The 24,086-nt window shown below is 57.0% G+C and overlaps 1 protein-coding gene across 1 annotated transcript in view; it reads left to right on the top strand.

The window, feature by feature from the left end:
* Ahdc1 (AT-hook DNA binding motif containing 1) overlaps nt 1–24,086 on the top strand; it is a 66,590-nt gene that overhangs the window by 32,818 nt on the left and 9,686 nt on the right. Inside the window, 5 exon segments of the mRNA XM_052718776.1 lie at nt 10,768–10,949; nt 17,194–17,305; nt 17,432–17,469; nt 17,776–19,745; nt 19,747–22,681. Of these exon segments, the coding sequence (XP_052574736.1) occupies nt 17,850–19,745; nt 19,747–22,638 (4,788 nt within the window). The 5' untranslated portion in view covers nt 10,768–10,949; nt 17,194–17,305; nt 17,432–17,469; nt 17,776–17,849 and the 3' untranslated portion in view covers nt 22,639–22,681.

Below are 24,086 nucleotides of genomic sequence, written 5' to 3'. Positions count from 1 at the left end.
GGTATGTGAGCTCCCCTAGGCTAGGGGGATGGGAGCATGGGGGTGTTCTGTCACCTTGTAACCACTCTTGGTCAGCTCAGACCTGACCAGTCACATTCCTTCCCAGGAGGGTTGGAGCTTAAGGCAGAGAGAGAGAGGGCAGGGGCAGAGGCCTGGAGGGAGTTGAGTTGATAGGAATGGAAGGGGCAGCTGGGACTGACGTCTGAATCCACTCCTATCCAGGCTTCAGTCTCCCTGTCTTTTCTCCCACTTTATACACCCGCAAACCTTCCAGGTAGGCCCACGTGTCTGTGCCATAGGTGTACAGACCTGATACCAATTCTGAACAAAGAGAAGAGCATGGCAGGGACAGTTTCTGACATGCGGAGTGGCCCAGGGACTTATGGGTAGCCTCCAATGTGACTTTTGGTGCTTGGGGGAGGTTGGCTGGGTCAGAGGCTCTGGCACCCAGGGTACAGAGCAGGTTGTTAGAGGCCTGGGCGGGAACTCAGGGAGCCTGGTTCTCTGCCCAGGCCCAGGCCTGGCTCCTCATGGCCTCAGTCATGAAGAGCTTAGGCCAGTTAAGAGCCCTTGTGTCCTGTTAGTCAGTGATTCTGGGGGAGAGATGAGTGAGGGTAGGGAGCCATGGTCTGGAGAGGTGTGGGCAGCAGCCAGCTCAGGGGGAGTTGCAACACGACACTGTAGCGAAAATAGCCCAGGTCATTTTCAGCTGCCTGGGCCGGGCATCTGATCCCAGCAGGGCAGCATGGGCAGGGGGCAGGGATGTGCCTTCCCTAAGGCTCTTTGGAAAGCCGGATAGGATGGGAGGCGGGAGAAAGGTTGGCATGCCTGGCTAGGCTCCTTCAGACCTACTAGGCCCTGGCAGGAGTCCAGGAATCAAATAAGGAATGCAGAGGGTTAACAGGAGGTGAGGCCTGGCCTCCCCCTTTGGGTCCAGGCCTGGATGAGGTGAAAGGTCAACCCCAAGGAGTCCAGGGCACAGCTCAGGGAAAGAGTAACCTGATCCTTCTCCCTAGCTAGCCTGGAGGATCACAGCACCACCTCCCCCAGAAAGGTGCTTTGACATCCCCAGGAAGGAGTTTGTTTAGACTTGTTCTCATCAGGGACAGTGGGCTAGGGGAGGGTCCAGGCCCAAGGGGTCAGGCACCCCAGCCAGTGTGTGGTGCTTTGTCATCCTGGGGTTAGGGGAGTCAGAGGTGACCCTGCTGGAGAAGTTAGAGGTAGTCAGTCTCTTCTGTTCCCATTCATGCTCTAGACCTCTGTAATTCTGAGGGACAGCATAGACACCGAGGAGTTAGAGTTGCCCGCCTGGTGCCAGACTGGCATTGAGATGTGTGGGATGGAGAGTTACACCTCCATGCAGACATGTCGCTGCTGTCTGGTCATGTATGTGGTAGGGTGCTGGGTGTAACACGGTGTGACGGCAAGCAGAGATAAACACATGCAAGAACTTGGGCTCTTAAATCAGGCCTGGCTTTGGTTCGGACCTTTGCCTCTGCCTTAGTGTTGAGATCAAGACTCAAGACACTAAAGCAAGCTTTTCACCTAAGCAATGTTGACCTGTCCGCAGAGGAAGGCAGAGCAGGTACTCAGTAAAAAGTAATGTGAAGCCGGGCGGTGGTGGCGCACGCCTTTAATCCCAGCACTCGGGAGGCAGAGCCAGGAGGATCTCTGTGAGTTCGAGGCCAGCCTGGGCTACCAAGTGAGTTCCAGGAAAAGGCGCAAAGCTACACAGAGAAACCCTGTCTCGAAAAACCAAAAAAAAAAAAGTAATGTGAGCAGGGCACTTACTTGACATGCTTGAAGCCCTGGGTTCAATTCCAAGCACTACCAAGAATAAAAAAATAAAATAAAATAAAAAGGGTGATAATAAGTCTCACTAGCTGCCAAGCCAACTCTCGAGAGAGGTTGGGAAGCTGTCGACAGGATGAAGGGGAGGGCAGCTTTGAGACTGCCTGGGTCTCGCAGTCAGGCACCTCAGGCTGTGGGGCTATCTATAACTGACTTGGATGGAATATGACGAGGTGTTCTGTGTGAGGCAAGGGTTGGTTCAGCTTAGGGCTGTTCCTATTGTTGACCTCTGGAGTAGCTGCTGCAAACCCCCCCTCCACCCCAGGCTTTGTGTGCCTCTGTGGGTGTAACTGTCCCCAGAGTGCGGCTGTAGGTATGTTTGAGAAGGCGCAGGCATCTTGAGAACAAGTAGCCTTTTGTCCGCTTTCAGCCCCCAGCTGGCTGGGCCGGGCTCTCTCTGGGGGATCCCCTGTTTCTAAGCCCAGATCCCAGCCCACGGACTTCGTCTTTGCCCACAGGTATCCATCTAAGGGGTGTGGGTGCTCTGAGCCCCCCTCCTTCACCCTGGGCAGAGGGAGACTAGCTCTGAAGTCCCAGGAAAGAGGGTCAGGGACTGAAGTTGTACCCAAAGCTCCACACCCCCTTCTTGAGATAGGTGCCACCATCCTCTGGAGACTTGCCTACTCCCCTGAGTTCCGGAGCGCAGTGGGTGGAGTCAGCAGGAGATGCTGGAGCAGGCTGGACTGACTTTGGGGCAGGGAGACCTCAAAGACTTGCCCCTTCCTGCAGTGGAAGAGGCTGAACGGGGATCCTGAGACCATGGGGCTGGCTCCCCTTTGAAATCTTAACAAGACTTCTTCTGGAGGCCTCTGATTTTTCCAGTTCCTGTCCACATTTTGCCAGATACTATTTTCTGCAGAAAACCTTCCCAGAATCGATCCTCACCTCCAGTAAACGCCCCCGCCCATTACCTTTACTCTTGGCTGTGCTTACAGAGGGAGAGGCGCTAAGGTCCTCACAACCCCCGCTATCTATGAAGCAGTTTACTGTGTGCTAGACGCTGCCCCTTCCTTGTGATTTACCTTTTCACAGCAGGGTTGGGAACTCCTGAACGGGGGCTACAGGCATGGCAGGAGTCAGACGAGAAGGACAAAGGAGGCGACAAGCTTATGTGGAAGGAAAACTGTCCAGAGCCACACAGCAAGCAAAACAGAAAGGCCAAAAGCCAGGCTCTTGGCTCTCCTCACACCTCTGGCTCTGAGTGTGACTGACGAGGGAGGGGGAACTACAGGCAGAAGAGCTGGAGGCCCCCCTCCCCCCCTCCCCAGAGAGACTGTTCAACCCCAGCCCTCTGCACAGAGAGCAGGAGAGCACTAGGTCTGTCTGTCTTTGCCTTCCGCACATCTGTACCAGACCCTCTGACTTAGGGGATGAAGAGGTGGTTGGGGGAGCTAAGAGCATTCACAAGCCGCGGGAACCAAGGCTGGACTTCATGAAATGTCGTGAGCCCAGTGATTGGGGGTTACTGGTTCTGGGGACATAAAGATTTAGCTTGCAGGTGGGAGGTTCCAAGTTGGGCAAAGAGGAGTGTTGGGAGCCAGAGTATGTGGGGGTTCGGTGCAAAGGAGGCAGAGATTATGCTGGCCCAGCACTCTTCCCCTACACACACCCACAGGCTGGCCTAGTGGAATGCTGGGAAGGAAGCCCTAGGGATGAGGCCAAGCAGCCAAGGTGTCTCGGGTGGCACGGAAGCAGTTAAGAGCTGCCTCAGCCCGTTCCTTCAGACAATTAGTGACATGTCGCTTGACAACACCACACTGAGCCCATGCAGACCTCGGCCCCCCCTCCCGGCCCCCCCACAGCCGCTTCAGCTGTTTATTCTTGGGCTTTAACAATTGGGATTCTGACTTGGAGGAGCGGGCGCCCTGCACTGCCCTCTGACCCACCGTCGCCTTGGCAACTGGAGCCCGGTAGGCCTGGGCTCTGCGTTAGGATTACAGATCCTGAATTCACAATCTTGCTTCCCTGCAAGCAGCAGCAGCCGCAACAGCATGTGGGATCTTCAGGCAGACTGGAGGGGACAGAGGAGGAAGATCCCCAGGGGACATCCTGAGACACAGGTGGAACCCTTGGATGGCACACGTGACCTGGGGAAGGGTGCCCCCCTGGGGCGGGGTAAAGCCCAAGAGCCCTGATCGGCTCCAGCATCTTCCAGTTGCTCTCTGGAAACTTCCTGGTAGAGCCCTGAGGGCAGGGGCGAGGCTTCTTCATCACACACACCCCTTTTCCCCTTAGTCAGCCCCCTACCATGCCCAGAGCTCCAAGTGCCAGCAGACTGTGCCCCTGCCGTGCCCGCCGTCATGGCAACAAGGCCCCCCCTTCCAAAGCCCTGCCCCCCCCCCCCAGCAGCCAACTGCCCCAGCTGAAACCAGAGCCGATGCATCTGTGAGCCTCATGCCCAGACCCACATTCCATTTCTGTCCTCTGTCGTCCCCCCCAGTTCTGGCGACATCTCCCCTCCTGCGTGCGCCCCTCCCTCTACCCCTGCGTACTCCTGCTGTTCCCCCCACACTCTATCCATCACTTAGTGCCTCCCCCTTCTCCCACCCCAGTCTGTGAGTGTGTCTCACCCTCTTGACTGTCTCCCCCAGTCTCTGGGTGTGTCATTCCCCGTCTCCAGCTCCTTGGGTTGCTGTGCCTAGGCCTGTCTGTGGCAGGCTCCTCCATCTCTCTCCCTCTGTGTGTGTCTTTGTCTCTGCATCATCCTGCCTCTCTCTCTCTCTTTGTCTCTTTCTAACTCCTTCTCTTCACACTCTTCCTGAGTCTTTTTCTTGCTGTTTTCCCTGGCATGCTCTCCCTACCTCTCCCCAGCCCCGTTTCCTATCCCTCCCTCTTTTCTCCTTAGGCTGTTTTTCTTGCACCCAACATCTTCCTCTCTCTGCCTCGATCTCTCCCTCTTCTTTCTGTCCTCACTGATTCTCTAACATGCAGATTTCTTTGAGATTCCTCCCCTGTTTCCTACTTGGCCATCTCCCTTGTAACCACTGGCCAGGGAGCTGAGGGTGTCCCTTCAGAGTCACCCCAAAGAAATGCCCCTTTCTAGTAGGGACTCTCCGCCCTGAGAGCCCCACTGGGCTTGAAATGAGCAGTCTTCAGAAAATAGGGTACCAGATGAAGAATCCTTTGCAGTTTGAGAGGTTAAACATGCCCTATTTTGGTCATCCTTCCGCCAGCCCAAGTGGAGCAGTCCCGGGTGCTAAGCTAGGCAAGAGCCCTGCCATCTTGTAGGGTACCTAGGCCTCACTGATCCTTTCCTCCTGATATGATGGCTACCCCAGGCTATGCCTCAGTTTCCAAACCTGATACTTCTTTAAAGCACTTTGAGTTCCTTCAGTAACTGCCCTGCTCACCAGCACCAAGTGCACCGCTGCCCAGAACAAGAGTCTTGGTGGAATCAGGGTCCTATCTCCTTAAATACCGAGTGGAGGGCAGTGCCCACCTCTCCTCAAAGCTGGTAGCCCCAGTCTGGACAATGGCCTCTGGCCTTCCTCCTGTCATCCTTCAAGGAATGATCTCTGAGTCGTTGGCAGATCGGTCCTAGGGTAGTGAGCCAGGCCTTTAGGGCCCACCCCTGGCCTCTTGGTATGATGAGGCCTAGTCAGGCAGACAATTCTAGGACCCTGGGTCTGGACACTACTCACCAAGGGGGTCAGGTAGGGGGGTGCCAGGGGGCCGGGTTGCACGCAAAGCATGCTGGGCCCCCTTGGCGGGTGGGTGGGGGGAACAAAGCTGGCATCGAGGCCTCGGCTAAAATTAGCTGCTTCCCTGCGCGGGAGCGAGCATGCCTGCCAGCCGCCCAGATCGCCGCTGCCTCGGCAGGCCATCTGTCACCAAGTTTTTTTGCTAAGTCCCCCAGGGCCCCCTAGCTCTAGCCACCCCCAGGGGCTAGAAGGACTCTGCTCTGAGAATGTTGCTGAAGAGAGTTCTTTGCTGCAGCCCGGCTGTGTGACCTCGGGCTAGGTCTGTCCCTCTCTGGACTTGCATACAGTAAAGGGCCTCTTGAATACTCCCATCTCAGGTGCTCTTGTGGGTCATGGGGGCATCGGGGGGGATAGGGCGCGGTCCATTCCCTCCCTTTGAGCTGTTGCACAAATCCAGGGTTCTAAGGTAGTCCAAGTGAGGTTGAGGGTAAAGGTGAGGGGGAGGACAGACTTCTGTCTGATTCCTTGGTCTTAGCTTAAGGCAATCTGTCCTCTATCCACCAACACCTCAACACTCCCACCCCACAGCTCCAGGCTGCCATAAAGAAACAGTTCCTGTGGGAAGCCAGGCAATGGAAACGGGGTTCAGCTGACACTGGTCTAGCTAGGGGGGGTGTCCAGCTCCTCAGTTACTCCCCTCCCTTCCCGTTCTGCATGTGCCGTGTGATCTTCTGAGGCCAGCTTTATAGATGGGGGACTGACATGCAAGGAGGGGAGGGAGGGTCCTTGAGGAAGGAAGCAAGAGCAGAGATGGAGCCCGCCGCCGCCCTCCCTTCCCCAGAGCTGCTTTCTGATCCCAGTACTTCCTTGGCCCCTTCTCTCTCCCTCAAGCCAAAGAGGCTGAGCTGCTGCTCCAAGGTCACACAGCTTGGCTTGGGAGGAGCGTAGACTTGAACCCGGGCCTCTTGGCTCCTGGCCTCCCTCACCACTCTGGCCAGCAGGCTGGGCCTGTTCCCCAAGTGAGTCATGCTCCTGGACTTTGGCCTCCTTGTCCCTATCCCTAGTTCTGTGGCCTGAAGTTTGGAGAGGGGGCCTTTATAAGGAAGAGGGACAACCTTCCCAGCCAAGGGGGGCTCAGGCTGCTGTCCTGCTCCCTCCTTGAGTTCATTAGGAGTGGAGCGGGAGCTTGGGAAGGTGACATTTCCTGGTTGTCTGGTGCCCAGGCAGTTTCCTCCCCAGCTTGTCTCAGCGCTGCTGCTTGGCTGCTGGGTTACCCAGGCAGGAGGCCACAGTACCTCCCCTCCTGGTGTCCAGGGAGCAAGGTCACACCCAGAGCCCTGTGTGCCTCCACCTCCTCCTGGGGCCAGTAGCGTCTGTCACTGGGGCAACGTGTGGCTGTGCCCGGTTCTAGCATTGCTGGGGTGACATTCATGCCCTGTGAGCTGTGACGCTTCTGCAGGCAGAGGACAGACAGCACCACCCAGGCTGGCGACAGTGCTGGAGGAGGGATGTGGGTGGGCTGTCACCTGTCCAGAGCAGGCAGAGGTGGTATGTGGTGTCTAGATGGTGGGGGCGGGGAGACTCAGAGAAGGACCAGGTTTTGTCCCGTGGTGGGGGCTGTTTTGGTGGTACACTGTATGTGATAGGTTTCCTGCACGTCCTGTTATTGGGTGAGAGGTGCCTGGTGGTAGTTACAGTGTTGTGAGGGGTGATAGCTGGACACCCATCTTGTGTCATCTGGGGGGTGTCAGATATGACCATCTCACACTTTCAAGTAAGCAACAGGTAATGTGCTCAGTTGTTCCCGTAGGGGAGGTTGTCGGTGACCATACACCTGTCTCCCCGGCTGTTGTGGGGAGTGGCATGTATGATTATCTCATGTTGTTGGGATGATCAGTGAGTTAGGAGCTTGTCTCTCATCCTAAACAACATACTGCCCTGTGATGTGGAGCTTCCCCATAGAGATCACAAGGCCCCCAAAAGGCTGGCCAGAGGAACTAAGTAAGCACAGTACAAGGTGGGCGTCTTAGTGTCCCATGACCTACCTTCTGACCTAAGTGCCAGCCCTTGGGACTGTGCCCCAGGAGAAAGGACCCAGTGTTTTTCAGATGGTGTGGGAAGGGGCCTCTGGGGCCTAAGCAGGTGTGTGACTGGGGAGGTGACGCTCTAGACAGGGTTTGCATGAGGGCTGTGTCCCCATAGGCCTAGGGACCCTGTTGCCTGCCTCTTCTGCCCCTGAAACTGTTAAACTAATTAAGGCTGTGGAGCCGCAGGATTAATCGGGGCAGCTCACGCGGGCTGGGGCTCAGGTAGTCGATTAGTGCGCCGCGGAGGATATTGGATTTCTGAACCGCAAGTCAGCACTATTCGGGTCTGTTATCTCCAAGGCTTGAGGGTCAGCAGGCGGGAGGCTCAGGCACTGGCTGCCCCCGCCCGCCACCCGCCTGGGCATTCACGTCCCTGCCTATGAGGCCCTCGCCTCGCCTTCCCGCCCTGTCCACCACATCGTCTTCAGGCTGCCTCCCTGGGCTGCTGCTGCCCTGTGTCTGGGGCCTAGCCCAGCCTGCCTCCTCGTCCCGTCCCCCACTGTCTCTCTTCACCTTTCTCATGACCAGCCTCTGTCTTCTGTCCTTGTCTCTCTGTCTCTCTTCCTTGCTGCCTCTGGTGCTTGCTAGAGAATGCCCCCCCCTTCTCTCTCTTGTGTGGTCTCTGCTGGTGTCTGCAACCAGAACAAATCTCCCCCAGCCAACACCCCCGAACAAGGAGGCCAAAGCAGCTAATGGGAAACATGTGACTCTGCCTTGCGCCTGGAGCACCGTGAAGGGAACCTTAGTCCCAGCCCAACACTGCTCCCCCTTGCCACATCCCCTTACCACACAGCCCCCCTCTCCAGCCTGAATGGGTTCAGTTGCATGCTCCATAGTTGTTTATTGGGGGGCTGGCATTTATCAACTGGAGAATATCAGGATGTAGATGCTCTGAGGGCAGCTACTCCTTCGGTCTCCTCAGCCCTGAGGGCCGGGCAGATCCCATGCAGACTCCTCTCTCACTCACCCACCCTATGTAGGAGAAGAGGGCCAAGATTAGCTGAGCTGTGGGGTCCTAATGGGGGCCAGTCAGTCACTAGGGTTGGGGGGCTCAGGCCACCCAGAGTCCCACCTTTTCCACCTTTCTGGGCCTCTGGGGGACTGTGGAGGTGGGGGCTCCCCGAGGGCTTGGGAGCTGCTACGCTGCATTTCTGTGCCCACCCAACCACAGGGAAGGGGGGGGGCGGATCAGAAGGAAGCTCTGGCAGGTTGAAATTCTTCTCTGCCTGTGGATAAATTGTCCCTAATCCAGGCTTGGGGAGTTGTCTGGCTCCTACAGAGAGAGAGAGAGAGAGAGAGAGAGAGAGAGAGAGAGAGAGAGAGAGAGAGAGAGAGCGCACACTCAGGCACTCAGGAGATAGGGAGTGAAGAGGGGAGCCAGCACACACAACACACAAACAGTGGCACACACACACAGCCTCACAAAGGTACCACACGAACACTGAGGCACCATTGTGCTGACAGGCACGTAGACCCTCTCATGTGTTGATGCTGACACCCAGCCACGCTGGCACAGATATATAATGGGATAACACAGGGACCCACCAACATACCCAAATACACGGTGTGCACAGACTCACAATGGTAAGGTCACACAAATCCACGCATGCAGAGACACACCCGCACGCACATGCTGACCGTGGCAAAATAAACCCACAGGGACACTGTGACCAGTCGTGCCGTCACACCGTGACCCCGAAAGCCCACAGAAAGGAAAGGCAGAGGTAGAAGGTAGGCGATGCTGATCCGATGCTGATCCGCAGTGACACCGGTGCCTGCGGTCCCAGGCCTGGAGATTGGAAACCTGCAGGGACAGCAGAGGATCAGCCACCCGCCCCCACCCTGCTGCCAAACACATCCAAAGAGCTCTGAGGCGGGCAGGAGCTGCTGTGGCTCCTGACACAGTGAGATTCAGCGAGACAGGCACAGTGTGTACATACACAGGCACACTCACAGCTGGGCACACCTGTCACAGGCTCAGCTAAATACACACACAGAGCTGAACTGAATAGAAATGTAGATGGTGCCCATATCAGCAAGTATAACTGAAGACGCTTGATTCTGGTAGACACAGGCATAGACTCAGCGATACACCGGTCATTACTGATCAAACACACGATCCCACATGTGTGTGTACACTTATTTATTGTGGTGCTGGGAGTGGAACCCAGGGTCTTGTGTATGCCAGGCAAGTGCTCTGCCTCTGGGCTCCACCTGAGCCCGATCACATGCACAGTCCAACATTGGCATAGAGAGAGGCGTAGCAGACAGAATAGACCGAGCAACCCTCATACAGGTGTGTGTATGTACTCAGATGGCTGGAAGTCATAGCTGTGCATTTATACAGGCAGAGGTCTCACACATGCACATTAGCAGGCAACCAGAGCCTATAAGCTTCCGTGAGGCTTGTTCCTTAGACACACACATACACCCGGGCTTCAGTGCAGACCTCAGGGGGCCAGCCAATGGGCAAGAAGCAGGGAAGTAGTGAGAAAGGCCATGGTTTAAGAAAACGGGAGGTGTAACCAGTTGCTGCTGGAGATGGGCAAATGCCAGCTGCATATGTACCTTCATGAAAATGGGCATCCTACCACGCAGAACAGCAGCCCACACCTGCACAGTCACAAGCCCCCTCCCTCCCTCAAGCTTGCTCCCCCTCTCGTTTGTAAGGTGTACCTCCCCGTTTTAGGGATGAGAAGATGGAGAACCATAAAGGATACTGGATGAGGGAATTTTGCCAAGGGGAGGTTCCCTCCTCTGTCTCTCCTGTGGGCAGCTTGTGCACATATTTGAGTACCTAGACATGCAAAGACACCTCTTCCAGACAGGAGCCTGGGGTTGTTAGAGACAGGGACTCAGGAGAGATGGCTCACGGGTTAAGAGCACTTGTTGCTCTTGCTAAGACCTAGGTTCCATTCACAGTACCTATATAGTGGCTCACCACCACCTGTAACTCTAGTTCTAGGGGATCCAACCCCCTCTTTGGCCTGTGGGCATCAGGCATGCAAAACACACAAAATATAAGAATTAAATACTTAAAGAATTACATGGGGGTGGGGAGGTACTCAGTCTGCAGCGGGATAAAGTCAGAGCTGCACTGGTACGAAGCAGGCCCTCCTGGCTCAGTGGCCTTCTGCCCTCTGCCTGCATCTGTGCTTACCTTTGGCGTGCTGTGTTTGCTTCTGCAGATGGGAGCTTGCCTGATTGTCTACTCATCGGCCTGGACCCCAGAGCCATCCCAGCTGAGTGTGTGCAGAGGGTCCCAGGCGAGGGGCACCACTCGGGCATCTGCAGAAACCACCCTGGAGAAGCTGATGCTGGTGGAGACAGACCTTTCCTGCTGAGCCAGGCCTCTGCAAAGCCTGCTCAGGTAACTGTGAGCAAGGCGGGCCTGGGACAGCGTATCCAGGATCTCAACTTAGGCAAAAAGAGAGGAGAGAGAAACCCCTAAGTCAAGAAGCCTTTAAGTCCAGCTTATTCGACCTTCCCATCATCCAGAAAGGGCAATGGGGACTTGTGGATAGACAGTGAGTCTCTTAGAATCCTGCCTTCTAGCCTGAGGACTCTTCCCTGTGCCTTGGTGACCTGAGAGAACTGGGTGGAGAAATGGGTTGTGACGTTGACCAGGATTCAGGGCAGAGGTGGAAACCAGAGTGCCTGATATGTTCAGCTGATCCCCCCCACTCCATGACACCCCTTACTGGAGTCTTTGGAAACAGAGCTAGGAAGCCAAGATGAGGTACTGAGAGGGTATGGTAGTCCAGGTGTGACTGCAGCCGGCTAGGGGGCGGGGGAGTGATAGGACCCATCTTTCTCATGGCCCAGGTTAGCCCACCCAGGCTCCTAGTCACAGAGGCCAGGTGGGGCTGCCCTGCCCTATAGAGGCAACTCCCTAAACTGACACACACACACAAGCCTCAGGCTCCAGGAAGCTCCTTAGTTTAGCCTGCTGGGAACCCCACCCAACTTCCAAAGGAGCATTCCTGAGGTCTGTATGGGGGTTGGGCCTCCAGGGATAGGAAGGGTGGGGAGGCAGGGCTATGGGAGGATGTGGGGCTGTAAGTGCACTGGTTCTGCGTTTGTGTGCAAGCAGGTGTGCAGGGCCCTCTGTCTTTAGTGCATAAGGCTGTGTGTCCAAGAGTTATGTAAGTGGCCTAGGCTGGGGGCATAGTTAAGAGCTCCCTTCACAGGCGGTGCGCTGTGGTGGTGACTGTACTGGATGTGGGTCCTGTGCAGGTGCGGGTCTACTAGGTTGTTCCAACCACCCAGGTTGCTACTGGAGAGGTGTGTGCTCAAGACTCCGATACCCTCGGGTGGGTTTGGTGTGTGCTAGGTGAGGTGGCATGAGCACATGGCTTCCATTGTGCTTTGGAGGTGGGCTGGGCAGGACTTGAGCTGAGCTGGGCTCAGCAGTGCCCAGCCTTGTGGCCAAATTGCTGAAGTCACTTCCTTTCCAACAGTGGCTTTCCAGGAGGAGGAGTTCTTCCGACCTGGTCGGCAGCAAGGGGCGGGGCAGAACTGGCTCTCTCTGGGGAGGGACGTGGGCGGGGGTGGGAGAGAGGTGGGAGGAGGTGCCAGTGGTACTGGAGGAGGGAGTCCTCTGGGAGACAGAAGGAAAGACAAGGACAGGAGTCTGGAAGGGCCAAGGGCAGGAGGGGATGGGGGTGGAGTGGGCGGGAAGCTCAGTCCCTGGGTGACCTCGGAGGGAGGAAGGGAGGGCTGCCAGTGGGGTGACCCTCCGGTCCAGTGAGGGCTGGCAGTGGTGTCTACACACCTGGCACCCAGGGCAGGGGGCTGGCAGGGGGCGGTTCAGGAACAGACCTGCTTGCCAGGTGCCCCACTCTGGACAGGAAGAGGGTGGGCGGGGGCTGCACAAAGGAGCTCTGTGTGGCTGGGGATATGGTAGGGTGGGGTATGCAGTGCTGTACTGAGCTGGGGTGGGGGGGAAGCTGTTGCCTGGGGGGCGGGGCAGGACCAGCTCCCCTTGGGGCATCAGTGGCTCCGAGGGGACACCTAGTGGTCAGGGGAGGTAGTGCATCTTGATGACAGGTAAGAAGCTAGGAGAAAGATAGGTTAGAACTGATAGTTAAGATAGTTAGGGGAGGCGAGCTAGGCTTAATCTCCGGGTGGTGAAGCAATTTGGTTTAGAGGATCCCAACAAAACCAAATTTACACAACAGCAAAATTGAACGGCATGGCTGTGTGTCCTTAAGGGCATGACTAAGCCTCTCTGTGCTCACATTTAAAAAATAAGTGTCTGGTTCATTGTTTCGCTATGACCTAGGGCTGGAATCTGCTTGCTAGAAGATCTGCAGGTTGGGTGGACACTAGAGGCTAAAAAGAAGAGAAGACCTAGAGGGTGATACCAAGTTCCTGAGAGGGAGGGGGCTGATCCTGGGTAGAAGCGCCTCAGTAGAGAAGAGAGGTCCTGAGGAAGGTTTCAGAACAGCAGTGTTTCCCACTGCTGGGAGGCCGGGGACATCCTTGGGCCTTCAAACCAGCTGAGGGAAACGGGGGGGGGGGGGGGGGGGGGGGGGGAGTGCATGCAGGCTGGAGAGAGGGTCATGAGGCCGGAAGTGAGAGCTGGGGCTGGCAGCTTGGCTCCCCTGGGGAGGTTAGGGGTGGGTGAGGGGGAGGAGGGCTGGGGAAGGGGTGGGGTGGTCACAGCCACAGCGGGGGAGGGTGGGGCTGGGGATCAAGGATGTGGGCTGGTGCTTCCCGGCACTGTGCTCTGCAGGTTGGGGCCCCCCTTCTAGCCAGCTGGTGTCCCTGTGGGCAAGCTCAGACACTGACCCGGGAACAGACACGCAGACAGAGGACCCTTTTGACTTTTCATTCACAGACTGGGGCTAGGTAGTACCTTTGAGAAGAGGCCAAAAGAATGGCTGCCTGTTGGGGTGTGGTGGGGAAGGGAGCCAGCTGCTTCCCTCAGATCCTGAAGGCTGCAAAAGACAGTGGACAGTCAGGAGGATGTGGCCAAAGGTCTTCGTGGGTGGGTGGAGCCGAAGCAGCCACTGGAGAGGTTTGTCTCTTCTGCCAAGATCACACCCTCGGGCCCCAAGTGGGAGGCCTCTAGAGCAGGAAGGCCTGCCGAGCCACACCCACAGCAAGGAAGGAATGGTGGCTGCTGGTAGGTGTCTCTGAAAGCCAGGTCAAGCTTACTGCTAGAAAACTGACTCGGCGATTCCAGAGTCTGAGTTGCTTCCGTACTTCGAGGCAGGGTCTTATTCTGTAGTCCTCACTGGCCTGGAACTCGCTCTGCAGACCAGGCTGGCTTTGAACGGACAGAGATCTGCCTGCCTCTGCCTCCTGAATGCTGGGGTTAAAGGCGCGCGCCCTTGCCTGGCTTTTCCTACACTCTGAAGGTGTTGTCTCTTCAAAAATAGCCGTGCTAGCTGAACTCACTGGGCATGGTGGCATATGCTAGTGCTGTCAGCACTGGCAGAGGCAGGGGGATAGCTGCAAGTGTGAGGTCAGCTTGGTCTGCATAGTGATTTCTAGACCAACCACAACTCCCAAGTAAAACCTTGTCTCCCAAAAAGAAGGGGAGGGGGCTGGAAATGTAGGTAAATTGGTAGAGTATTTGCCTACCATGCACAGAGGCCTGGGTTCAATCGCCAGCACCCACAAAAACTGGGTGTGGTGGTGTACCCTGTGGTCTCATTAAGGAGGTGGGGTCAGGAGGATTACAAGTTCAAGGTTATCCTTGGTTGCACAGCTGCCTGTTAGGCCAGCATGATGTACATAGAGAATTCCAGGTTACAGTGTGTGTGTGTGTGTGTGTGTGTGTAGGGGAGAGAGAGAAGCAGTGCTGAGCTGAAAGGGTACAGGTCCTCAGCTAGGTATGGGAGAGTTAGCAGGTGTAGTGGAGGCCGAAGGATGAGGCCTGGGACGGTGGACAGAAATGGAGACTGACCTGGATACACAGCAGAAGGGTCCTTCATGTATGTACTGTTTGTGGCCTGAAGTGAAGACTCCTAAGCTCTCCCCATTTCGGTCTCATCTTCCGTGAAATGGCATGAGAGCACAGGGTACCCACTGGGGGAGCAGATTACAACGACAGCTTCCCAGATGTCCCTCAGATGTGTGAGTCAGGCCCTCCTGGACTAGGGCCTGGGTATCTGGAGTGTTACACAGCTCTTCCACTCCCCCAGGCTCAGGGCTTGGAAGCCAATGGCTTAGATAATTTCAGTGTTCCTCCCAGCCTTAAATTAGACCACAGCTCTAGAAGGAGCCTTTCCAGAAGTGGCTGAAGGGTTGTTACAGGAGCTGAGAATGGGAAAGAGGCTTTGGCCCTAAGAGATTGAGGAAGTCTGCCTCTGAACAGCTGTGTGGCTTCAGGCGAGTTTCACAGGGGCTCTGGGCCCATTTGCTCTGCAGCTCCAGGATAATAAGCCGTGCATGCCTCCTGGGTTGCTGTGAGGACGTGGTGGGCCGTATATGTGGGCTGCAAAGTTCTTTCTGCCCACTACTTCTGTGGGCTACATTCCTTTCCAGATGTTGAGAGATGAAGTGAGCGGAACAGATAGCCTTGCCCTGGTGATGCTTAGAACTCAGTGGATTGCATATCGCTGCTTACCACAGGGGCCCACAAGAGTGGCCTTTCCCACAGTGTCCTCCCCCTGAGTCAGCCCTGCATTCTCCCTATGGGCCAGCACTAGGCAATATGGCAACCTGTCCATAGAGCATAAGCCGATGATCCGGCGCTAGTTCAGGACCAAACAATAATAGGCAGGGATCCGAGGCTAGACTCTGCTCTGTCCTGGTTCCTGCTCAGCTCTTAGTCTTCAGGCGCCTTTGGGAGTCAGATAGGCCTAGGTCTAAGTCCCAGCTCTGCTCTGACCAGCTCAGAGTCACTCCGTAAATATTTATGTAGCATCCATAGCTCAGGCTCTGGGGTCAGAGGATACAGCAGTAAACAAGACATGTGTGATCCCTGCCCCTGAAGAAGCCACAGTCTCGAGGGAGACACACTAAATAGCCAGTCACACAAGTAATTGATTACAGTTGTGATAAATACCAGGAAGGTGAAATAGATAGGACTCACGGAGGGCGGAGGGGCTGGACAGAAGGAAGGCTGTGAGTAAGGCAGGATGCCAGAGACAGGCGAAGGGCTACATCCTTTCTTTTCTTTTCTTCTGTTTTGGTTTTTGAAGACAGGGTTTCTCTGTGAAGCCCTGACTGACCTGGAACTCGCTCTGTAGACCAGGCTGGCCTCGAACTCAGAGACCACTTCCTCTGCCTCCCGAGTGCTGGGGTTAACGGCGTGCAGCGTCTCTACCCGACTCCGTTCTTGTCACTGTTCTTCCCTCTGCATCTTTGTTGGGTCTAGAAAAGAATAAGGAAAGAACTTCATGAGAGACAGACACGGTGGTGCCTGTCTGTAGCACCCGCTGTCCACTGCCCTGTCTTGAAAGACGGGGAGTAATGAGGAGGCGGGGGGGGGGGGTGGGGGGGGAAGGGGCTGACAACCTGAGTTCAGACCACGGGACCCACAAGGAGAGAACTGACCTCTGCAAGTTGTTCTTTGACCTCCATGCATATACACGTACACACACACACACACACACACACACACACACACACACACACACACACTCACACACAATTAAAATGGAATAAAATAATAGCTGAAGAGATAGCTTGGCAGTTCAAAGCATTGGCTGCTCTTGCAGAGGATCCTGGTTCAGTTTCCAACACCCACATGGTGGCTTACAACCATCTGTAACTCCAGTTCCAGGAGATGTGATGCCCTGTTCTCAACCTCTGGGTACCAGGGCATGCACAAGATACACACACACACACACACACACACACACACACACACACACACACACGCGGGCAAAACACTCAAACATAAAAATAAATTTTTTAAAGTGTAATAAACATGTGCGATTGCAGATTTGGGGAGCTTCGCGCATCAGGAGACGAGCCTTTCCTGGATGGCTTCTTTGGAAATGGGCAGGGTAATAACTGATTTCTGTATGGCAGGAAGGTTAGATGAGATGATCCATTAAAGTGCTCAGCCTGGGGTTGGTAATAGAGAAAGTGTCCCTCAAGTACAGGCTTTTGCTGTCAGCTTCCTGGTGGCTGCTGGACCCTTGGTCCTAGGTACTGCCTTCACTTTTCTTTTCTTTTTTTTGTTTTGGTTTTTCGAGACAGGGTTTCTCTGTGTAGCTTTGCGCCTTTCCTGGGACTTACTTGGTAGCCCAGGCTGGCCTCGAACTCACAGAGATCCGCCTGGCTCTGCCTCCCGAGTGCTGGGATTAAAGGCGTGCGCCACCACCGCCCGGCCCACTTTTCTTTGTAGCTCTTACTCTACTAATTATAATTATAAAGTCACTTATGATTATCTGTTCAATGTCTGACTACCCAGGCCTTGTGCAAAGTAGACATTCCGTAAATAATGAACATATGAATGTATGAATGAATGAATGAATACTACTTCATGTCTGAGCCTCCATTTCTTCATCTGCAAAATGGGGTTATTAATAGCCCCTACCTCACAGGATTGGTATGAAGAATTAAATGAAGCAATGCCTGGACAGCTTCCAGCCCAGTGCCTGTCGTGCAGTGGGTGCTCACTAAACCTGAGGTGCCGTGGTCCTTTCCAGGCGCTGTCCACATCCCGAGGCCTGGGCTCAGGCCGAAGTTGCTCCACAACATCCCCAGCTGACGGCCAGCGACTGGCAGAGTCCCCAAGCACGGGGGCCCTCTGTTTACCAGGTCAGGCATGAGGGACCTCGGGTGGCATCTGGAAAGGTGTGGGGCTGTGTGTGAGTAGCAGGGGTTGAGTGTGGACCCTAAATCATGTGGAGAATTCAGATCTGTTACACGTCTTGTTGCCCACAGAGATATCCAGTGTGACAGCCCAGGCGGCAGAGCCGAGGGTGAGTGCACCTTGGGGAATGGGGATGAGAAGGGAGGATGCCGTGGCTAATGGGTCAGTTTTATGTGGAGTGGTCATCTTGTCCAAGACAGGGATGCTATCCTCTCTGATCCTATAGCCTATAGAAGGGGGTCATGAGGAGTTTACTGTGTATACCTGACTGAAGACCTGCAAGCCATTGGGGCTTGGGCCAGGGGCTGGAACATAGAGGGGCAATGGAACTGTAGAGAATGGTCCAGGGGCTTAATAGGGTATGGGAAACTGAAAATGCTCAGTGAAGGACCTCCTGTCTCTCCTTTCCTGGCAGGTTCTGGTCCCGGCTTCTCGCACCCTCATGTCAGCCCCGGCCCCGCCCGGCGGCCCTCGGAGGACAAGGTCAGGATGCGTGTGAAGCCCCAGGGCCTGGTGGTGACTTCCAGTGCCGTGTGTAGCTCTCCTGACTACCTCCGAGAGCCCAAGTACTACCCCGGTGGTCCCCCAACCCCCCGGCCCTTGCTTCCCACCCGGCCCCCTGCCAGCCCACCTGACAAGGCCTTTTCCACCCACACCTTCTCTGAGAACCCACGCCCACCCCCACGCCGGGACCCCAGTACCCGGCGTCCACCAGTCCTTGCCAAAGGAGACGACCTGCTACCCCCTCGGGCAGCCCGGCCTGTCTCCCAGGCCCACTGCCCCACACCGGCCCCAGACAGCAACTCCCTCCGCCACTGGGACAACGGCCGTGTGAACCTGCGTCCAGTGGTGCAGCTGATTGACATCATGAAGGACCTGACAAGGCTGTCCCAGGACCTGCAGCACAGTGGTGTGCATCTGGACTGTGGTGGGCTGAGACTGAGCCGCCCACCCGCTCCACCACCCGGTGACCTGCAGTATAGCTTCTTCTCCTCACCCAGCCTGGCCAACAGCATCCGCAGCCCCGAGGAACGTGTCACCCCTCACGCCAAGTCAGAGCGGCCCAGCCACCCCCTCTATGAACCTGAGCCTGAGCCCAGGGATAGTCCCCAGCCTGGCCAAGGCCATGGTCCTGGAGCCACAGCTACGGCCACCGGTCTACCCCCAGAGCCTGAGCCCGATGGGCCTGATTACTCTGAGCTGGCAGATGCTGATATCCTCAGTGAACTGGCCTCCCTTACTTGTCCTGAGGCCCAGCTCCTGGAGGCTCAGGCCCTCGAGCCTCCGTCGCCGCAGCCTGAACCGCAGCTCCTGGACCCCCAGCCCCGCTTCTTAGACCCGCAGGCACTGGAGCCTCTAGGGGAAGGTTTGGAGCTGCCACCCCTGCAGCCTCTTGCTGATCCTCTGGGGCTGCCGAGCCTGACTCTGCAGGCCCTAGATACCCTACCTGACTCCCTGGAGTCCCAGCTCCTTGACCCCCAGGCCCTCGACCCCCTGCCCAAGTTGCTAGATGTTCCCGGTCGACGTCTAGAGCCCCAGCAGTCCCTGGGGCACTGCCAACTGGCTGAGCCTTTACGCCTGGACTTGTGCTCACCTCACGGTCCCCCTGGGCCTGAGGGCCACCCCAAGTACGCCTTGAGGCGCACCGATAGGCCAAAGATCCTATGTCGCCGGCGGAAAGCAGGAAGGGGGCGGAAGGTAGACTCGGGACCTGAAGGCCGCCTGCTTCCCCTGCCCATGCCTACAGGGCTGGCAGCTGCCCTGGCTGAGCCCCCACCGCTGCCACCACCTCCACCACCTCCTGCTCTGTCAGGCCCAGGCCCAGTTCCCGAGCTGGAGTCAGAGTCTTCTCAAACCCCAGTGATCCCCACCCGCAAAGGCAAGTGCAGGGGTGTGCGGCGCATGGTGGTGAAGATGGCCAAGATCCCTGTGTCACTGGGGCGGAGGAATAAGACCACATACAAAGTTTCTTCCTTGAGCAGCAGTCTGAGTGTGGAAGGCAAAGAGCTGGGCTTGCGGGTGTCGACAGAGCCTACCCCGTTGCTGAAGATGAAAAACAACGGCCGGAACGTGGTGGTGGTCTTCCCGCCAGGTGAGATGCCCATCATTCTGAAGCGGAAGCGTGGCCGCCCCCCTAAGAACCTGCTGCTGGGTCCCGGCAAGCCCAAAGAGCCGACAGTGGTCGCCGCTGAGGCTGCTACTGTGGCAGCGGCCACCCTGGCCATGCCAGAGGTGAAGAAACGGAGGAGGCGGAAACAAAAGCTGGCGTCTCCGCAGCCGTCGTACGCGGCGGACGCCAATGACAGCAAGGCCGAGTACTCTGACGTCCTTGCCAAGCTGGCCTTTCTGAACCGCCAGAGCCAGTGTGCCGGGAGGTGCTCGCCACCCCCGCTGCTGGACACCCAGTGAGCCCGAGTCGGTGCACCAGGCCCCAGACACCCAGAGCATCTCCCACTTCCTGCATCGCGTGCAGGGCTTCCGGAGGCGAGGAGGCAAAACGGGAGGCTTTGGAGGCAGGGGTGGAGGCCATGCAGCCAAGGCAGCCCGCTGTTCCTTTAGTGACTTCTTTGAGGGCATTGGCAAGAAAAAGAAGGTGGTAGCAGTGGCGGCCACTGGGGTGGTGGGTCCTGGTCTCACCGAGTTGGGGCATCCACGCAAACGGGGCCGAGGGGAGGTGGATGCTGTCACTGGGAAGCCCAAACGCAAGAGGCGGTCCCGGAAGAATGGGACTCTGTTCCCAGAGCAGGGGCCCAGTGGCCCAGGCTTTGGGGAGGCAGGTGCCGAGTGGGCTGGGGACAAGGGTGGTGGCTGGGCCCCTCACCATGGGCACCCAGGAGGGCAAGCTGGCCGAAACTGTGGGTTCCAAGGGACTGAGGCCCGGGCTTTTGCCTCCACTGGACTGGAGAGTGGGGCTTCAGGCCGCGGCAGCTACTATGCGGGTGCACCCTCGGGCCAGACGGAGCTCAGCCAGGAGCGCCAAAACCTCTTCACTGGCTATTTTCGCTCCCTGCTTGACTCGGATGACTCCTCTGACCTCTTGGACTTTGCCCTCTCAGCCTCTCGCCCAGAGTCCCGGAAGGCATCGGGCACCTATGCGGGGCCTCCCTCCGGTGGGCTGCCTGCTCAGCGGGGGCTTGCCACCTTCCCAAGCCGGGGAGCCAAGGCTAGCCCGGTGGCAGTGGGCAGCAGTGGAGCTGGGGCAGACCCCTCCTTCCAGCCCGTCCTGCCCTCCCGTCAGACCTTCCCACCAGGTCGGGCAGCAAGCTACGGGATAACCCCAGCCACTTCAGACTGCCGGGCAGCGGAGACCTTCCCAAAGCTGGCTCCCCCTCCTTCAGCCGTGGCCCGCTCACCGACAACCCACCCGCCTGCCAACACCTACCCGCCTCAGTATGGTGGCTATGGGGCAGGACAAAGCGTGTTTGCCCCAGCCAAGCCTTTTTCGGGCCAGGACTGTGCTAACAGCAAAGACTGCAGCTTTGCCTACGGCAGCGGCAACAGCCTTCCTGCCTCGCCCAGCAGCGCCCACAGCGCTGGCTACGCCCCGCCGCCTACTGGGGGTCCCTGCCTGCCACCCAGCAAGGCGTCCTTCTTCAACAGCTCTGAGGGGGGCCCCTTCTCCGGGTCGGCCCCCACACCCTTGCGCTGTGACAGTCGGGCCAGCACCGTCTCCCCCGGTGGCTACATGGTGCCCAAGGGCACCACAGCTTCTGCAGCCTCTGCCGCCTCCTCCTGTTCCTCCTCCTTTCAGCCCTCACCCGAGAACTGTCGGCAGTTTGTGGGGTCTTCTCAGTGGCCTTTCCGGCAGGGGTATGGAGGCCTGGACTGGGCCTCGGAGGCCTTTAGTCAGCTCTACAACCCCAATTTCGACTGCCACGTCAGCGAGCCCAACGTGATCTTGGACATCTCGAACTACACGCCGCAGAAGGTGAAGCAGCAGACCGCCGTGTCCGAGACCTTCTCCGAGTCGTCCTCCGACAGCACCCAGTTCAATCAACCCGTTGGCGGTGGCGGTTTTCGGCGTGCCAACAGCGAGGCCTCGAGCAGTGAGGGCCAGTCCAGCTTGTCTAGCCTGGAGAAGCTCATGATGGACTGGAATGAAGCCTCGTCTGCTCCCGGTTACAACTGGAACCAGAGTGTCCTCTTTCAGAGCAGCTCCAAGCCCGGCCGCGGACGGCGGAAGAAGGTGGACTTGTTTGAGGCCTCGCATCTGGGCTTCTCAACATCTGCCTCGGCCACTGCCTCTGGCTACCCGTCCAAACGGAGCACCGGGCCCCGGCAGCCTCGGGGTGGCCGGGGTAGTGGGGCCTGCTCAGCCAAGAAGGAACGAGGTGGTACAGCGGCTAAAGCCAAGTTCATCCCCAAGCCACAGCCAGTTAATCCACTGTTCCAGGACAGCCCAGACCTTGGCCTGGACTACTATAGCGGAGATAGCAGCATGTCACCACTGCCCTCCCAATCGAGAGCCTTTGGCGTGGGAGAACGAGACCCCTGCGACTTCATGGGACCCTACTCCATGAATCCATCTACACCTTCCGACGGCACTTTTGGCCAAGGCTTCCACTGTGACTCTCCCAGCCTCGGTGCTCCCGAGCTTGATGGCAAGCATTTCCCACCGCTGGCCCACCCACCCACAGTGTTTGATGCTGGCCTGCAGAAGGCGTACTCACCCACCTGTTCACCCACGCTCGGCTTCAAGGAAGAGCTGCGGCCACCACCCACCAAGCTGACTGCCTGCGAGCCCCTCAAGCACGGTCTTCAGGGGGCTAGCCTGAGCCACGCAGCCCAGGCCCACCTGAGCTGCCGGGACCTGCCGCTGGGCCAGCCTCACTATGATTCCCCTAGTTGCAAGGGTACAGCCTATTGGTACCCACCAGGTTCAGCCGCCCGTAGTCCACCTTATGAGGGCAAGGTGGGTTCAGGGTTGCTGGCTGACTTCCTGGGCAGGACGGAGGCTGTATGCCTCAGTGCCCCTCACCTGGCTAGCCCACCGGCCACGCCCAAGGCCGACAAGGAGCCACTGGAGATGGCCCGGCCGCCGGGTCCACCCCGTGGCCCTGCTACAGCCGCCGCTGGCTATGGCTGCCCACTTCTTAGTGACTTAACCCTGTCCCCTGTGCCGAGGGACTCGCTGCTGCCCCTGCAGGACACTGCCTACAGGTATCCGGGCTTTATGCCACAGGCACATCCTGGCCTGGGTGGGGCCCCTAAGAGTGGCTTCCTGGGGCCCATGGCGGAACCTCACCCCGAGGACACATTCACCGTCACCTCCCTGTAGTACCAACTGAAGTGCCGACTGGACCACGAGGTTTTGTTCCTGGGTGAGTCTGGGGATGTGGGCACAGAGGGTAGACACCTGAGGGGTAGGGAGGGGGTGGTGAGGATGCTTGGTCAGGGGGAGAGCTGTTTGATGAGAGGGAGGGTGGGGTGGTAGGACTGGCCAGCAGGAGGGAAGGACTCGAGATAAGAAGGTGGATAGAGTCTGAGGAGCTTGTGTGGGGAACCCAGTAGAATATTCAGAAGTCCTGATCGTTGGAGTGGTAGAACCATAAATTGGGTAAGACCAAGCGTTCATTCCCCTCGTTCTTGCCTGGGTAAGAAACACCACTTACCTCTTATGAAGGAGGGCATTTACCTCACCCTGGATGAAGGACAGAGCAGGCCAGTCATCCCCTCGGGGTTCTCTAGGCTCCTTTGGTGTAGTTAGCTTGGCAAGAACTTCCCAAATGGCCCATAGGATTCTCTCTCTTGTCCTTTTGTCCTCAAAGGCCTTTCTTAAAGATTGAGACAGGGACTCACTGACCTCACACTCACAGGTAAGCCACCTGCCCCGCCCCCTCAGTGCTGGGATTAAAGATGTGTGTCACCACGCCCAAACTCTCCTTGGGCTTGATGTTGGTTCCCTGTGGTCAGGCCCCCGTGGGGACAAAGACAGAGATGTGCAGAACAGTGCCATTTCTGCCCCAGGAAACTGTAACCAAAGGGCCTGTCCAGGTAGAGAAACCAGTCCCTTTCCTCAAGCCAAATGCTTCTCCAGCGTTCAATTAAGTAGTCGGAGACACTTGGCCATTATTTCCATCAGGTGCTGTGCCTTCGTGGTTGAAGTCTGCTTTAGTATTTTCAGGAAAATAAAAGGTGGAAAATGTTGCCATATAACTGAAGAGAATCGTGGGGTTAGAAGAATTATCTTCTTTTACAACAGTTTATTGCAAACTACAGCCACAGCTAGACCCACTCAGGGCAAGAGATCTGCCTCGGAATGGGCCAGATGTGGCCGTTGGCAGTGGAGTAGCCGAGAGCTTGACTAAAGCCCTCGTCACTCCTGCTGCCCCAAAGCCTCCTGGGTGTTTTGTTTCCCGGTGGACTAGCCTGTCATCCCTGCTCTGGAGAGGCCATTCGAGGCCAGGGTGACTCAGGGTCCTGAAGTAGAGTCAGTGGAAACTTATGACCCCCCCACTTTGCCAGACCCCAGCTGCCCTGGTGCCTGAGGGTGGCAAAGAGCCATTATGAGAACCAGGAGGCCCCTGGGAACACCAGTCCTTGGTTGAACACCAGCCTGTTACATGTTGAGCTCATGCCCTTTCCTGGCCTCTGTTTCCCCATCTGTTTGAGAAAACTGACTTCAGTAACCTTTTGGGCTCTCACAGGTCTGTATGGCAGAGGCAATGGCTCAGGTTTTTTGCGGGGGAGGGGAGCAGTGTTTTTTCCTTCCTAATGAAGCCCGGC

The sequence above is a fragment of the Peromyscus californicus genome, unplaced genomic scaffold, assembly GCF_007827085.1.
Source record: "Peromyscus californicus insignis strain IS unplaced genomic scaffold, ASM782708v3 Scaffold_5__1_contigs__length_169319896, whole genome shotgun sequence".
NCBI classification, from domain to species: domain Eukaryota; kingdom Metazoa; phylum Chordata; class Mammalia; order Rodentia; family Cricetidae; genus Peromyscus; species Peromyscus californicus.
Note: the sequence above shows the minus strand (reverse complement) of the source record. Positions and strands in the feature narration are given on the sequence as shown.